Source organism: Ananas comosus, linkage group 1, assembly GCF_001540865.1.
Source record: "Ananas comosus cultivar F153 linkage group 1, ASM154086v1, whole genome shotgun sequence".
NCBI classification, from domain to species: domain Eukaryota; kingdom Viridiplantae; phylum Streptophyta; class Magnoliopsida; order Poales; family Bromeliaceae; genus Ananas; species Ananas comosus.
Window position 1 is genome coordinate 3,929,357 of NC_033621.1, and position 16,646 is coordinate 3,946,002.

A 16,646-nucleotide genomic window follows, 5' to 3' on the forward strand; every position below is an offset into this window, starting at 1 on the left:
GTCACCATGTTTACTACATTGTCAAGATTCACATTTTGGTTCATACATCTATAGGGTTCTCATGTGTCCGATATTCCATTCTCAATTTAAGTATAACTTTATTTTAGAAACATGCAAGAAGTTTCAACATATTACCATTTATTCCTATAATGCATGAATTCTATAGATACACATACATGATCAATATGGTGACTTAGATATAAAGAAAAATCCAACTGTTTCGAATAGCACTACCCATCTCGTAAGGATGCCAAGCTGCGGGAACTCAAGCCCCGCGATTCATCGTCGCCAATTTAACTCGACCCAACCCTAACGATAGCAAAACAACGTTTTTCCTCAACGGGACACCGTAGGTTCGAAGAAACTCCAATTCGAGTTGCCCAACGTGTCGAATTATCCTTCAATTAGGATTACAAGAGATCAATTTCATCATATAACTCATTTCCTATAAAACCCTAATTTTGACCCTAGGGTTTACATACACCAAGAATACCAAATTCTTTTGGGGATTCATGGACTACACTAAGTTCTCATATCTCATGAATCCTAAAAACATGCATTTTAGGGTAATAAAATCAAACCCTAACTCATATTGCACAAGAGACTCACCTTGACCACTTTGCACCACAAGCTCTTCCTTGTTCTTGAGCTTCTTCTCCTCCAAAAGCTTCAATCCACTCTTTAAATCTCCCCCAAAACACTCTTGTTGGAGAGATTCTAGAGAGAAAAGGAGAAGAGATGAGGAGAATATGAGAAATGAGAAGCTTTTCTCATGCAAAAGGAAGAGAATGCATTGGGCCCCTTTTATAAGCCCACACAATTACATTTAAGCCCTCCAAGTATTCACATTTGCAACCATTCAATTTCTGCACTTCGCAGAGCTGAGTATCGATACTCAAATTGGTGTACCAGTAAGCAAGTCCTCTGGTACCGGTACCCCAAACTCAGTACCTCAACCCGAGAGCTGGTTATTTGGGTTTGCTACTGAGTACCGGTACCGATACACGGCCTTCCAATACCGGTACCCCCAGCTCAATACCACAACCTGAGAGCTGGTATTTTTGCACTTGTATTGGGTACCGGTACTCCATTCCTGGTTTCGGTACTCAATGCAAATTCTGTTGTTCCAGCAGACTTAACACTTCGGAATCCATTTTCACGCCCACTTTACGCCGAAAATACTTAAATATTCTCGAAACTCACTTCTAACTATCCCAACGTCTTCAAGGCTGTACGGGAACTTTGCCTATTGCCTTCATACTACACTTCGATCAATTTGACCAAAGTTGGCATTACGATACGGAGATTCGGTATATTACACAAAAGAAGTCGCATATCATACAAATGGACGATTAAAATTATTTCTATAACACAATAATCAAATAAGAAAAAAAAATGAGAAAAAAAAGTAGGCTCCACTCTTTCCCAAATCAAGGAGGTGTGTATATGTAGAATGTAGCCATGCATGAGGATTAATATATAGGTATAGATATAAAGAGAACTAAGCTGTTATACTATCGATAGCACGAAGGCCTCCATATTACCAAATTGTTTTCGATGATGCGGCTTCCGAATCGACAATCGGTTCTGTTAAAATGATGTATACTGTTGAAAATATATAGAAATCAAATTTCATATATATATATATATATATATATATATATATATATATATATAGAATTATGCTACTATACTATCTATAGTACGGAGGCTCCGGTACTATAGTCTTGTTTTCGATCTTAGGGTGTTCAAATTAATGATTCATACCATTAAATATGATCTAGGGTATATGAAGTCCTTAGGAATAAAATTTTAGTTTTTTTCGACATTGTTTACTTAGTAAATAAATTATGTCAAAATGGACAGTGAAAATTGAATAATCTTTAAAATTTGAGCATAGGACTTTTAAATTCAAGATCAAGAATGTTAACCTTAATCTAGATAGTTTAAAGTATTTTCTATCAAAATTTGAAGAAATTCAAATTCTTCTACACCGTTAAACTCGAAACTCGCCATAGTAGCTATTGAAAATTGATAATTTTGAAATGGTTTGATCATAAAGTAAACTATGTCGAAAAAATATAAAATTTTATTTCTAAAAACTTTAAATATCCTAGATCAGTTTTAGCGGTGTGGATCGTTGATTTAAATACCCTAAAATCGAAAACGAGACTATAGTATCGGAGACTAACTCTCTCTCTCTCTCTATATATATATATATTATAAATTTTTATTATTTGAATAATAGGCTAATTGGATACCGGCTATTGTTGGGCTTGTTGAGAGTCCTAATTTTACAAACTACAAAAATAATATACAAAATATTTTAATTTTGATAAATATAAATTTTATTACCAATCTAATATTTATTAAGATATATTTATTATTAATCAATCAATTCATTTAGAAGCACCGGCATTTATCCAGTGCAAAAAAAAATCACATATTTCATTTGAAGACCGGAAGAAGTCTATTGTTTAATATTTGTACTATATTATCAAGGCCAATTTGCATAAAAAATTCACAAGTTTTGAGCTTTTGCAAAACTGGACTGTCTTTTTCGATTTTGCAGATTTGGTTCGAATTTTTAGTAAATTGACCAAAATACCCTTATACATTTTTTTCTCTCCTTTTTTTTCTGGCGTTTTTTTTTTTTTCCTCACCGAAGAAGGTAACAGAGGCGAAGGCGGAAACGGCCCCCCTCGCCTCTGCCCCTCACGCTCTCACCCTCGCCCGCGCACCCCCGCCCTCCTTGCCTCCGACCCCGTCGAGGTTGCGATGCGACTCTCCTTTTCTTCTCTCCGACCTTTTTCCACCGCCTCCGCAATCCTCCGCGACGATAACGAAGGCGGTACCGTGTCCTCTTCCTCCGCCTTTGCGGGAACTCGCGTTCCCATCACCGCCGCCAACGATAAAGAGAAAGCACTTCTCGACATCGAAAAACTCGCCGGCGGGTTGGAGGGGGGGGCACGCGGCCCACCCGCTTACCCCAGAAGGCGGTAGCGAGCGCTCCGCCTCGACGGTGTAGGAGGCGAGGAGGGCGAGGAATGCACGGGAGCATCTCTAGATTAGCATTTTTATTTATTTAAAACAAAAAAAAACTAATAGGCAAAAAACTAGAGAATAATAAAAAAAACCAGAGAAGAATGAAGAAGAAGATGAATTTGCACTGTTTTAAAAGAACGTTACACTATTATAGACGTAAGTTGTATTCTTTTAAATATAAATTGCATCATTTAAGATGAAAGTTACACTCTTTAAACGAAAGTTACACTCTTTGAGAGATATTTACACTGTTTCTCCTCTTGTTGAACTCTTTGATGTGTAAACTGTATCTTCAAAATGAAAGTTACACTATTTAAACGAAAGTTACACTATTTGAGAGATATTTATACTATTTATCCTCTTATTGCACTCTTTAAGAGGAGATATTTACACTATTTCTCCTCTTATTGCACTCTTTCTCCTCTTGTTGCATTATTTCTCCTTTGATGTGTAAACTGCATTCTTTAACAGGAGAAATAATGTAAATATCTCTTAAAGATGGCAACTTTCGTTTAAATAGTATAACTTTCATCTTAAAGAGTACAGTTTACATCTCAAATAGTGCAACAAGAGGACAAACAGTGTAAATATCTCTTAAAGAGTGTAACTTTCGTTTAAAGAGTCTAACTTTTATCTTAAAGGGTGCAGTTTACATTTCAAAGAATGCAATTTACGTCCATAATAGTGCAACGTTCTTTTAAAACAGTGAATTTAATCTTAATAGTGCAACCTCATCTTCTTCTTACTTCTTTTCTGGTTTTCTTTATTATTATCTAATTTTTGGCCTTTTAGTTATTTTTTTATTTTAAACAAATAAAGTACTAATTCAGATATGCCCCCGTGCATTCCTCGCCCTTCTCGCCTTCGGCACCGTCCAGGCCACGCTCGCCGTCGCCCTCTAGGGTAGGCAGGTGAGCTGTGTGCCCCTTCCCTGGCCCCCGAGCTTCTCGGTGATGAGAAGTGCTTTCTCTTTATCGTCGGCGGCGACGATGGGGATGCGGGTTCCGAAAAATGGGTTTGGTAGGTGTAAAATTCGCTTTCGCCGGAGTGTAACTATTTTTCTCCATCTCCCTCGCCGGCGTGCTTCTCGACCCCGAGAGACACTTCCTCTTTGTCATCAGCGGCGGCAGTGGGGACAGTGGGTTTGTTTGGCGGGTAGAAAATCTGCTACAGTGGAGGTGGAGGGCGAAGGCGGAGAAAGAGGACGTATTACCTTCCTCGTTATCGTCGCGGAGAACTGTGGAGGCGGTGGAGGAGGGTCGAAGAGAGGAAAAAAAAAAAGGGAGTCGCAACGCGGCCTCGGCGCGGTCGAAGGCGAGTAGGGCAAGAGGTGCATGGGCGAGGGTGAAGACGTGAAGGGCAGAGACAATGAGGGCCGTTTCCACCTTCACCTCCGTCGTCTTCTTCGGCAAGAAAGAAAAAAAAAAAACGCGAGACAAAAAAAGGAGAGAGAAAAAGATATAAGGGTATTTTAATCAGTTTACTAAAAATTCAGACTTAATATGCAAAATCGAAAAGGACGGTCCAATTTTACAAAAGCTCAAAACTTATGAATTTTTTATGCAAATTGACCTATTATCAATAACCAGCTAATTACATATCTCGTTTTGAAAGAAAAAAATATAATAAAAGTATTATTTTAGTAACTATGTTGGAGTGGATGAATTTAATAAAATAATTTGAGTAGTTAGTGTTTTTTTTTTTTTTTGAGAGATAGATAGCACGTTATCCACTTCGTTTATTTTATTTAGAAATAAACTTAGCTAGAAATATAAATCAATTAGAATTCGAATTTAGATCTCGGGTATCAGAAGTCCTTTGCCATTTAGAAATTTTATTTAGTGTATTTTTTTTTTTTATCAAATACTTTGAGGGGAATAATTTTATCAGGTAAAGAGAAGTATCCAGAACTTTTTGCGTTGGCACGTACGTGCGTGAGCGTTATTGGTTCGCATGTAAAGCAAATTAAAAATCTCGAATAAAATAACAAAAAATAGGAGGGGAATAGTCAACAACTGTGTTGGAAATGCCACCGCTAAACTTAGTGCCATGGAAACGCGTGTACTACTTTCCTTGTATGACAAGAGTGCCATTTTTTATTATAATTTTCCTTATTTACGAAAATAGCTAAATTTTTATTTCAACGTAAAATCGATTTAATTCTTACTTGTATCCGAACCAAACGAAATCTTAGAATAACTAAAAATAAACTTAATTTTTATATTTGAATGCTAAATTTATTAAGTAATAATTAATAATGAGTATTGTTACTTAATAAATTAATTAACCACAGATAGCTTAATAAATCAATTTAATTATTTATTTAGTAGTTGGGTTAGCTATTATACTATTGATAGTACCAAGAGCTTGGTGTTATCAAATTTTTTGTCATTAGATCTATCTCTTTAACTATTTTCACCCTTTAAATCATACTTATATAATCAACCATCTACTCAATTCTAGAAAACCCACTAGCACGATTTGGACGGCATATCCTATTTTTTGAAAGAAAGGTAGTACGCTACCCGCTTCGTTTATTTCATTTAGAAATAAACTTAGCTAGAAATGTGAATCAACTAGGATTCGAACTTAGGACCTCAGATACCAACCACCAAGCTCTTTGCCACTTGCTCTAGGGATGGTTGATTTTGGACAGCATATCCTAGAATGGACTATATGATGAAAGTGCACACTGTAGATAGATTGCAGTTAGATTACTTTTTATCTTATATTTATTTATCTGTACATTATTGTTACACTAGTAAAGGACCCGCGCGTTGCGGCGGAATAATTCCGTAAAAATAAATATATAGATAAAATAAAAATAGCAAAAAGAAGAGCCAAAAAATTATATAAAAAAAAAGCAACTGAAAAATAAACAACTATTGCTGCAATAAAAATATAAAAATAAATTATAAGAATGATTAAAAAAAATAAAGAAAAAAATCATACAAATAAGTAATTATATTTATAGCAGCAATAAATGTTGAGAACTAAAATAATATAACTTATATATATTTCAAATCAGAAATTAAAACTAATTAAAGTTTGAAAATCAAAGTGTCACATGCCTCATAGTTTAAATTATAACACATTAAAGTTCGAGAATTAAAGTGTCACCCGTCTTATAGTTTTAAGGACAAAAAGTGTAAATCCAATCTTTCAAAATTTTGTTTTTATTATCCAACTTTTTTATATTTTAGATTTGAGTTAGTTAATAATACTTTAGCTTTAAAAATTTGAATGTATCGCTTAACTCTAAAGATTTAATTAGTATGTTTTAAGCGATTCTTGCAACTAAATTTTATATAATATAAAATAAACTTAAACTCCATTAATATTTTTTTGATTTTTTAGTGTACAATCTATATCTAAATATTCAAAATTATAAAATTAAAATTTATATTTAATACAAATATTCTAAACTCCCACGCGCACGCGCCTTGCTCGCTCCCCTGCGTGCGCCCGCGCTCGCCCCCGCTCCCTTCGCCGCCACGTGTATAAAAACTGAGGATTCACCGCCATATAGAAACTGAGGATTCATATATGTATATAGATAGATATAGGATTGAATATTTTGTTGCATAACTCTGATTTATCCTCGAATATGAGTAGATATAGGTCTCTTTCTTTAACGTTTTGCAACTCCATAGGATTTAAATTCAAATTTTGGTTTTGAATCATAAAGAGATGCGGTGCTGCGATTTGAACTAGGAGGTGGTTCACATTCTAACAAGATTCAAATGATATTGAATTAAAAAATAATAAATTTAATTGGATAAAAAAAATTGGGTTAATTTCATACAGGTCTCTGCAAACATAATAAATGTCAAATATATCTCTACAAAATTCAACTTTCATATATTGTCTCTACAAAAGTTCTAATATTTTCAAATATGTCATTAACGTTGGAATTAATTAGAAAAATTTAATTAACCATAAGTTAAATACTAAACCATTGTTAGTTTTTGGCATTTTTATTCCTCTTATATTACACTGTTATGCCTTTTGGAGGGACATATTTGTGATATCAGTTGTCTAACGGTAACAAATCAGAGAGATATATTTGAAAATATCAGGGCTTTTCTAAGGACAACATATGAAAGTTGAACTCTGTAGGAATATATTTGTTATTTACTATGTTTGCAGGGACCTGTATAAAATTAATCCAAAAAAATTCATAAATTAAATTTTGACAAAAATGCAGCTATTTTTCATGAGAAATAAATTTATTAGTCCAATACAATATCACCTAGTTATTTATAATTATTAGGTATAATTATAGGCAAATTAGTTTAAAACGATTATAATCTATATATAGAGCTAGTCTCCTATACTTTCTATAGTACAGGGACTCCGATACTATAGTCTCATTTTCGATGTTAGGGTGTTCAAATCAACGATCCACACCGTTAAAACTGATTTATGGTATTTAAAGTTTTTAGAAATAAAATTTTATATTTTTTCGACATAGTTTACTTTATGATCAAACTATTTCAAAATTGTCAATTTTTAATGGCTACTATGGCGAGTTTGGAGTTTAACGGTCTAGAAAAATCTAAATTGCTTCAAATTTTAATAAAAAATACTTTAAGCTGTCTAGATTAAGGCTAACATTCTTGATCTTGAATTTAAAAGTCCTATGCTCAAATTTTAAAGATTATTCAATTTTCACTGTCTATTTTGACATAATTTATTTATTAAGTAATCGATGTCGAAAAAACTAAAATTTATTCCTAAAAGCTTCATATACCCTATATCATATTTAACGGTATGAATCGTTAATTTGAATACCCTAAAATCGAAAATAAGACTATAGTATCGGTGCTCCGGTACAATAGATAGTATAGTAGCCTAATTCTATATATATATAGAGTTGGGCTAGAATACTATTGATAGCAAAATATTTTTTTTGCTATCAAGTTTTTAGCATTTGGATCAAATCCTTTCATCATTTCTAACAATTGGATTAGATATTATAACCCAGTGGGGACCACTCAACCCTAGGGGAACCACTCAACCCTAAGTGACTAATATCATCCTAACCCTACAATTTCTCATCCAATGATTAAAAACTTGATAGTAAAAAGAGCATTTTGCTATCAATAGTATTCCAACCTAGCTCATATATATAAACTACAGGTGAAAGTAAAATAACAACCTCGAATTTATTAGGTGCATAAAAGGCGGGCTGATTTTGTGTTTTCATAAAAATATGCCTTTTTTGGGAATTTTGCATATAAAATTTGAATTTCTAGTAAACTAATCAAAATATCATTATTTCTTTTTCTCTCTCCCTTCTCTCTCGTTTATTTTTCTCCTCCCGCTTCGTCTCCTTCCTTCTTATCGTTTCTTCCTCTCTTTCTGCTTCCACTTTTTGTCTCTCCTTCTCTTCCTCCACCATCTTCACGTTGACGCCACACTTCTCTCTTCTACCTGGTCCACATCTCCGTCGAGGCCAGCAGTGGAGGCGCGGACTCAAATATGGTATAGATCACAAAGGTGAGGCTGTGGCAGAAAGTGTGACTATGGACGGCAACGGTGACAGCGATGATTAGTGCTATAGGGTTTGATTTAGAAATCAGTATTTAATAATTAAATATAATATTAAAATAATAATATATATGTATTTGATAAAATTAAAAGTAATAATTAAATTTATTTTAGATAATAATATATAGGGTTTAAAGTGCATCAAGTTAGTACTCTGTGTTTTTATTTTTGTATCAAGTTAGTACTCTGTGATTTTATTTTTGTATCAAATTAGTACCTTATGGTTTTATTTTTCTCTCAATGAAATATTATACCACAGGATACTAAAGTGAGAAAGTGCAAAATCACAGGGTACTAATTAACTTGATACACTTTAAATCACAGGGTACTAAAGTGAGAAAGTGCAAAATCACAGGGTACTAACTTGATACACTTTAAATCACAGGGTACTAAAGTGAGAAAGTGCGAAATCACAGGATACAAACTTGATACACTTTAAACCATAGGGTGCTAAAGTGAGAAAAAGTGAAACCACAAGGGGGATATTTGAAGCTTTTCCTACATTTTATAAGAGAGGGCAATTGTTTATATATCCTTAAAAAGTTTTCGACTTTCTTATTTATTTTTCCTAGAAGGCTAATATTAAAAATATATTTTTAAGATTCCAAAGTCTGTCAAATATACCTCCGTAGTTAAATTCTATTTAGTGCATTATTGGGAATAACTTTTATCTATGTAAAATTACCATTTTGCGTTTTAAAATATATCATCCTACCGTCACTGATTTTTCGTGTTTGGCTCATTTCGTAAACGAGCCGATCTCGAGCTGGTTCATTAAAGTATCGAGCCGAAAAATTTAGCTTGTGTTCGGCTCATTTATTAATGAGTCAAACACGAGCTGGCTTACAAACGATAAGTTAAAAGATTAGAAAAGATATATATAGAAAATAAATTTATGAGATCTTACCTATTAGATTTTAATCTAATGGTTGAAACTTTACAGATAAATGGACATTTTTATAATTGAGTTGGGCTTTATATTTAGGTTGAGCTAAAAATCAAATAATGAAATATGTATTATATATATAATTATTTATTTACATATATAAATATAAATTATATAAATTATAAAAATATAAAATATATGTATTTAAGCTGTTATCGAGCTGAACATAAGCGAGTTGACCCAAGCTTGTGCTCGGCTTGTTTATTAAATGAGCTGAAAAATTCAGCTCGTGTTCAGCTCGTTTACTAAACGAGCGATTCAAGCTCAAGCTTATTTCGAGCGGAGCGAGCTAGATTGCCACCCATAATAATGGGTACTAATAGTGGGAGTTTTTTTTTTTTTTTTTTTTTTTTTTTTGAGAGAGAGAGAGAGATAGGTAGCACGCTACCTGCTTCGTTTATTTCATTTAGAAATAAACTTAGCTGAAAATGTGAATCAACTAGGATTCGAACTTGGGTCTCGGATACCAACCACCAAGCCCTTGCCACTTGCTTTAGGAACGGTCGGTTAGTAGGAGTATTTTTTAATAATGAAAAAACTATATAAAGGGTATATATGTTTGAAATAAAAAAGAGTAAAAATAAATAATGTATTTCGGAGCTTTCGAGGATGTGAGGGGTTTATAAGTAATTAGTGTAGTAACTCGTGTGTTGCAGCGGATAGATACTAGTAAAGTAAAAATTTGTAGAGAATGAAATATCGGCAAAATGCAAAAATAGCATACAAAAATCATATTATAAATAAAATATTATTTTAAAAAAACTACATTTTGATAAAGAAAAAAAATCAATCATTCAAAACGAAATGATCATGTTGAAGAGATGTCGCATATCATGTTTGTAGATTACCGTCAATGCAAGGTTCAAGCAAAAAAGTGGGCACCGGTTCGATTCAAGCAAATAAAAGGAAACCTGGTTCAGTTCAAGTAAAGAAAGAAGAGAACTTGAGCTGGTTTAGGATGGAGCTCTTATTCATCAATTATTGGTTCAGTTCTGGTTCGCTTCGGTCCCATGATTTCAAAGTGAAAAGAGAAAACCGATTCAATGATGGAAACATATAGAACAGCTGGTTCGGTCCAATAATTTCAAAGTGGAACTCTTTATTCATCCATTATTGATTCGGTTCAAACAATTAAAAGAAAAATCTGGTTCAAAAATGAAAATATATAAAATACTTGATTCAGCTCAATCCAATGAAGCAAGTTGACCCAGTTCGATGCAAGCACAAACAGAGGGAAACCATGTTCAATTCAATCAAAGAAAGGTTGATTTATTTGAAAGACTTGAGCAAGTTCAAGATGGCACCCAGCAAATCGATTTGGAGGACTTGAGCTAGTTCAAGCAAAGAAAGGGGAACTTGAGGAACCCACACTTAACAAAGAAAAGGAATGTCGCCATCTGGTAAGATTAAGAGAAATAATGTATAGTAGTATAGAGACTCGCGCGATGCAGCATGTAGATAATAGAAGCAAAATTTTAAAATTTTAATAAAATTTATATTTATAGTTTATTGTTGTATAGGAATCTATACCATGTTAAGCATAGTCAATTTGCATGACTAAATTCAACTGTTAAAAAAATAAAATTATAGTTAGAAACTTATATATATATTTTAAATTATCGAAATACAGTAAGAGACATTCAATTTTATCATATTATGTGCCTCTTGAACATTTCGTTGTGAAAGATAAAAAAGAGCTAGCTCCAGTGCAGCTGAATCAACACAGTGGACACTTATATGGACCGCGGCTCGGTTTTGCAAGACGATACTTCTCGAAGGAGACAACGTTCTTCGCATGCTCTTCTTCTTCTTCATCATCCTCATCATCTTCATTAACACAATGAGAGAGAGAACTAGATGAGTGTGGGGTGGGAGATTAGATGATAATGTTCTTTTTTGCATGAAAAATAATAGACCATGCAAAAGAGAGGGGAGCGGGGGGATTAATGGAGGTGAGGAATGTATTAGAATTATAAAGCCCACTCATTGACGAAATATGATGCATATAATTAAATATTATATTTTGAATTAATTAATTCTCATGATTTTAAAGGACTGAGAGGTGAAGTATATGTCATGAATAGAGAAGAAGGGATGGGAGAAGTCAAGAGCATATGTCAGTTCAAAAAAAGGCTAGTAAGGTTGCAAAAAAACTGGCAACGTGAAAAAAAAAAAAAAAAAAAAAAAAAAAAANTAATAGAAGGTAGGTAGGTATTGATTATTCCTTATACAAGAACACGTAACGGAACGGGCCCACGGTGCAATTAAGCCGGTGATTACCATTGTTCACCCAGCCCTAAAATTTGTTCCCCATTTCCGGAGGGGGAGTGGGTGGTAGAAAACCCAAATCTCGAGCATCATCATCCATGGCGAAACCCGTCGACTCGGAGCCGCTGCTCCCCTCTGCGTTGCCCCAACCCTACTACGCGTCCCCTCCTCCGCCGTACTACTCCTCCGGCGACCCTCCTCCTCCGCCGCCGGAACCCTACCTCGTCGTCCTCCCCATCCGCCTCCGCCGCCGCATCCGCCTCCGCCGCCCCTGCTGCTCCCTCCTCTCCTCCGCCCTCGCCCTCCCCGTCGTCCTCGTCCTCTCCCTCGCCCTCGCCCTCTTCCTCCTCTGGCCCTCCGATCCCGACCTCTCCGTCGCCCGCCTCCGCCTCGACCGCGTCCGCGTCGTCACCTCCCCCGAAGTCGCCCTCACCGTCGCCCTCGGCCTCCGCGTCCGCGTCCGCAACCCCGACTTCTTCGCCCTCCACTACGACTCCCTCTCGGCCTCCATCGCCTACCGCGGGCGCCCGCTCGGCAACGTCGCCTCCAGCGGCGGCCGCGTGCGCGCGCGCGCCGTGTCCTACGTCGACGCCGAGCTCGAGCTCGACGCGATCCGGGTCATCGGCGACGTGTTCTACCTCATCGAGGACCTCGCCAGGGGCTCCATCCCCTTAGAAACCGTCACCGAGGTCAAGGGGCGCCTCCGCCTCTTCTTCTTTGACGTCCCCGTCCAGGTGTGTGCGAAACGAAACCCTTGTTCGTATTGATTGTTGGATTGCCCTTCATGAATGTTGTTTGTTGTGATAGGAGATAAAAGTTACCATATTGAAAAGTTTTAAGCTGTTAAGGTATTGCTAGAACTTTATGTTGAATGATCATATCGAGATCCTCATGAACCGAGTTTCTTTAACACACCAGTCATTTAGGAGAATTCATGTTGGGATCCTCGTAGTCCATTGCATCACTTTGCTTTGGGAAACGCCCTAACTTGTTTGCCCTTCTCAAATCCACCATTTCTATTGATTACTGAGATTTATGCTGGCCGTCGGCCTACCATGGCCTCTTTGTTGAGACTAAGGATCGGAATCGCTAAAAGTCATGTGCAGAGTTTAGCTACCCGTTTTTAAATATGTGAAATTTCTGAACTTATTTATGTAGACTCTTTATTGTTGGCATCGCCTTAGAAATATGACAATTAGGGATCATCATATTAGTCCGCGCTAACTGCATGTATAGGCTGTTCCTCTCTGATTTGCTGTATACTAGACTACTAGTGCGTGATGAAATATGTATGGGCCTTCACAGAGGGGAACATGCAAACTTCATCTAGTGTTGTTGCAAATTCCTTTATGGAGTGTACTGTAAAAACGGTTGTATCTGTAAACCCCCCCGTCATGATGGAAAAGTTTTGATGATAATAGTGATTTAATACTATTTACGGTCTCAGACTCTCCGCTGCATGCTCAAGTTTCATGCCAATTATTATTTAGGAGTTTGTCCTTTTGCCCATTTACACGGTTTGTGTTTCTAACAAATTTAGATTGACGAGCAAAGTCACTCGTCTATGAGTTTGCTAGAGAAATGGAAAGTTTTGGAAGGAGTACATGTAAAAGAATCAAAGATATATTCTTGTTGACTAATTATTACATTGATGTCTCCTAACCATCATTAAAGGTTAAAGTGTTCTTTTCTCCCCTTAACTTTTGCATGTTGTTATATATCATATGACATGAATGTCATATGTCATGGCTTCTTTACGTCTCTGCTCTTTTTGTCGTATAGTTGGATCTTACTTTAGAGGCATTTAGACTCTTGCATACACTATAATATCAGTTATCAAGTCTTACACACTTGATCAATTTAAGAGACAAATGAACTTTGTTAAATTAAACTAACATAATCATGCACTATGATGTGACAAATATGGCTTGGATTGATATGATAAATCTTTTGAAGGAAGAGGGAAAAAAGAAAAAAGCCTAGGCTATTCTAAATATACAGCTATAGTTGTGCACTTATATGCATATGTCCATGTGTTTATGAATGAACAAGAAATGATTTGATTTGGAGGTCTTCTATTTAAGCGAATTTACCAAAATGTGATGCTCTATTTGTGTTATTTTATGTGCTTTCCATTCTTTTGACAGTCTGATAGATGGGTGAGTGACATTTGACTAGTTTTGATCTTTTTAGTCTTATTTGGGAAGATCAAATAGATGGAGAAAATTATAACAATGGCTCTTCACTTTTAAATATGTTGTAAAGGATTTAATTATTTTGTGTAGTCAAATTGTTACATACCTGTGTATTCACGTGCATAGGTACAGAACTACAGATTCATGCATACTTTCATGTAAAAGAATTATTCTGATCTGCTTGCTTTCCATTTAAGTGAATTTCTTGTTGCAACCTAAGATATTATATAACCAACACAAGATCTCTTATTTGTTTAACTAACAAAAGTTAATATCTTAGCAGGGTTAATGGACAAAAAAATAACTTTATTGCAAAGTATGTAGAAGAATGTTTGAATTATCTGAGCCATATATGTGTTGATTCTATTGGAAAATAGGATTTATAAAGAAGTATCAAATTTGTGAATTATCTGCTGAGTGTTGTCTCCAATAATCCAATATGATGTAGAACACAGAGGCACCTAGATAGTTGAAGTATCCCTGCATTATTATTTATGGCTAAAATTGATGAAGCATGACAAATGTTAAGGTACAAAAGGTTGCCATTTATTAGGGCATATGAGCCCTAGAATTTCTTGCTCTATTCTTAAAAATATGATACATCGAATGTCAATTATTGCATAATTCTTGGTATCACTATTCATTCCACATACACTTCGATTACAATCGGAAGTCTTGTATCCTTTGGGCATTGTCTCAGCTATGGTGTCCAAACTTTGGAGAGCCATGCATCAATTTTCATGCCGATTTTCATGCCTACAATGTATGAAGCATCATACAGTAAGTTTTAATGTTTGTCATCCAATGGTTCATATTTTGAACCTTAGATATTCACATTTTGTACTTGATAAATTTGATTCTTTGGAAATCATTCTAGCATACTCTTTCATTCTAATGTTAGATAATATGTGTGCAAAGTCACATACAAAGACTAGTTTCTGTTAAGCTGATGATTTCAGCTGAATGGTTCAGACAAATATTGTGTAGAGGGGGTGGTACCACGATCATTGAGATTACTCCAGCTTCTATAGCATATGCTGCAAACTAAGGATGGCAACTTACCACTAAAAGGAAAACAGGGTCTTATAATCACTCATTCCCCCTTCCATTTAAATACCCTGGCGATTTCATTTGTAAAATGCGCCTCTAAAGACTGGCCCTGCCCCTCTGTGGCTACGACCCATCTCATCTCAGTTGCAGCAATTAGATCAGGGCAGGGTATGGTGGGTTCTAACCAGGCACGATTTAAATCAGCCGCCTCCTCAGACTCGCAATGTCTCGAAATCTCTGCTTTGCCCTGACCCTGTTTGCTGTTTAAGTTGCTAAGTTATTGTTCTTGTTGGAGCATCTCCGGATGTGCTCTACCTATTCATCTTATCCGTCCCCACTCCCTTCCTGAGTGAAAGCTTCATTGCCTTTTCATCTAATCACTACTCAGTATTGTAGATAACGTTTTGTCACCTTCTTTGCACCTTCAAAAGCGTTACAAGAATGCCTTGCCATATGGAGAACATCAACATGTGTCATCAGCTCCATGTGGAAGACGGTATTTGTGGTTGAAGATATTGTAAGAACCCGTCTCGTAGTCGAAGGTCTTCATCTCCTACGTATTTTAGAAAGGTTGCGTACGTTGCAGTTTTTCTGCTACTATTTTTTTTCCTGAGAAACAGGTCTGTAGTAAGACATGATATGCATTAATTCTATTTCTTGGGCACCTTTTACACAAATGAAATCCTATTTGTTCAGTGCTAGGTTGTCCACCTTTTCTACAGCTTTCGATGGTTCTTCTGACCGAGAACAAATTTACTTGAATTTCTTGTTTTCCTTTCCAGGGGAGAATTTCTTGCTCCGTGTACGTAAATCCAGAAAACCAGACCATTATTGAACAAGATTGCTACCCTGAGGTGAGGAACTCTGATTGTGTTTTTCTTTATCCAAACGATTCCGTGCTCGTGGGTTGTTCTGATATGCAATTTTTATTTCAGTGATATTGCTATTGGCTGAAAGCAATCTTCGTGACTACGCTATTAAAGAAGAAAACTTTTCTGGCTTCTATTCTTACTATGTTTTCATGTATGGAGTGATGTTGTTAGGTAACTTCATGTCAATCTCTGAATCGGGAAACACGCGAAACAAAATGTACTGTAGATAAGTCACTCATAATGTGTTGTTATGAAGTTGGTTATACTGCATTTAATATCAATTGGTGCTTGTAATGTAGCAGATATCTCAAATCTGTGCGCCTGCTGCTATTTTATTTTTCCCTTAGATATGATTTGCTTCGGAACATCTTCTATATGTTGGATCTTTCGTTATCTTCTTCATTCTACCTTTTTAAATACTTCCTTTTTATCTGCAGTAAACTAATTGTTTAGAGAGTTTTGCAAATTCGATTTAGCTGTCTACAAAATTTTTTTTATATTGTTTTCTACTATTTAACTGGCGACTTTTAATAAATTTATTAGATTTTGTTCCAAGGGCTAATTTCATAAAGGTTTTTACTCATACAGTGAAAAGCAAATATATTTTTACAAAATTTAACTTTTATATATTGTTCCTACAAAAATTTTAATGTTTTTAAATATATTTCTTTGATTTGTTACCGTCAGAGAATTGTTTATATTTTCAATTTTGCCATC

At 35.5% G+C, this 16,646-nt stretch overlaps 1 protein-coding gene across 1 annotated transcript; it reads left to right on the plus strand.

Annotated features, from left to right (window-relative positions):
* Positions 11,770 to 16,305, plus strand: LOC109716843. Its single transcript, XM_020242448.1, has 3 exons — positions 11,770 to 12,546; positions 15,840 to 15,911; positions 15,993 to 16,305. Exons 1-3 carry the CDS (start codon positions 11,911 to 11,913, stop codon positions 15,993 to 15,995), a joined length of 711 nt encoding a protein of 236 aa, XP_020098037.1. The 5' UTR covers positions 11,770 to 11,910; the 3' UTR covers positions 15,996 to 16,305.

Bases quoted from the DNA above. Each gene is read 5' to 3' on its own strand.
- LOC109716843 (XM_020242448.1), top strand. From the start codon at position 11,911: ATGGCGAAACCCGTCGACTCGGAGCCGCTGCTCCCCTCTGCGTTGCCC. The intron at 12,547-15,839 runs GTGTGTGCGAAA...TTTCCTTTCCAG, and splicing joins TCTTTGACGTCCCCGTCCAG to GGGAGAATTTCTTGCTCCGT.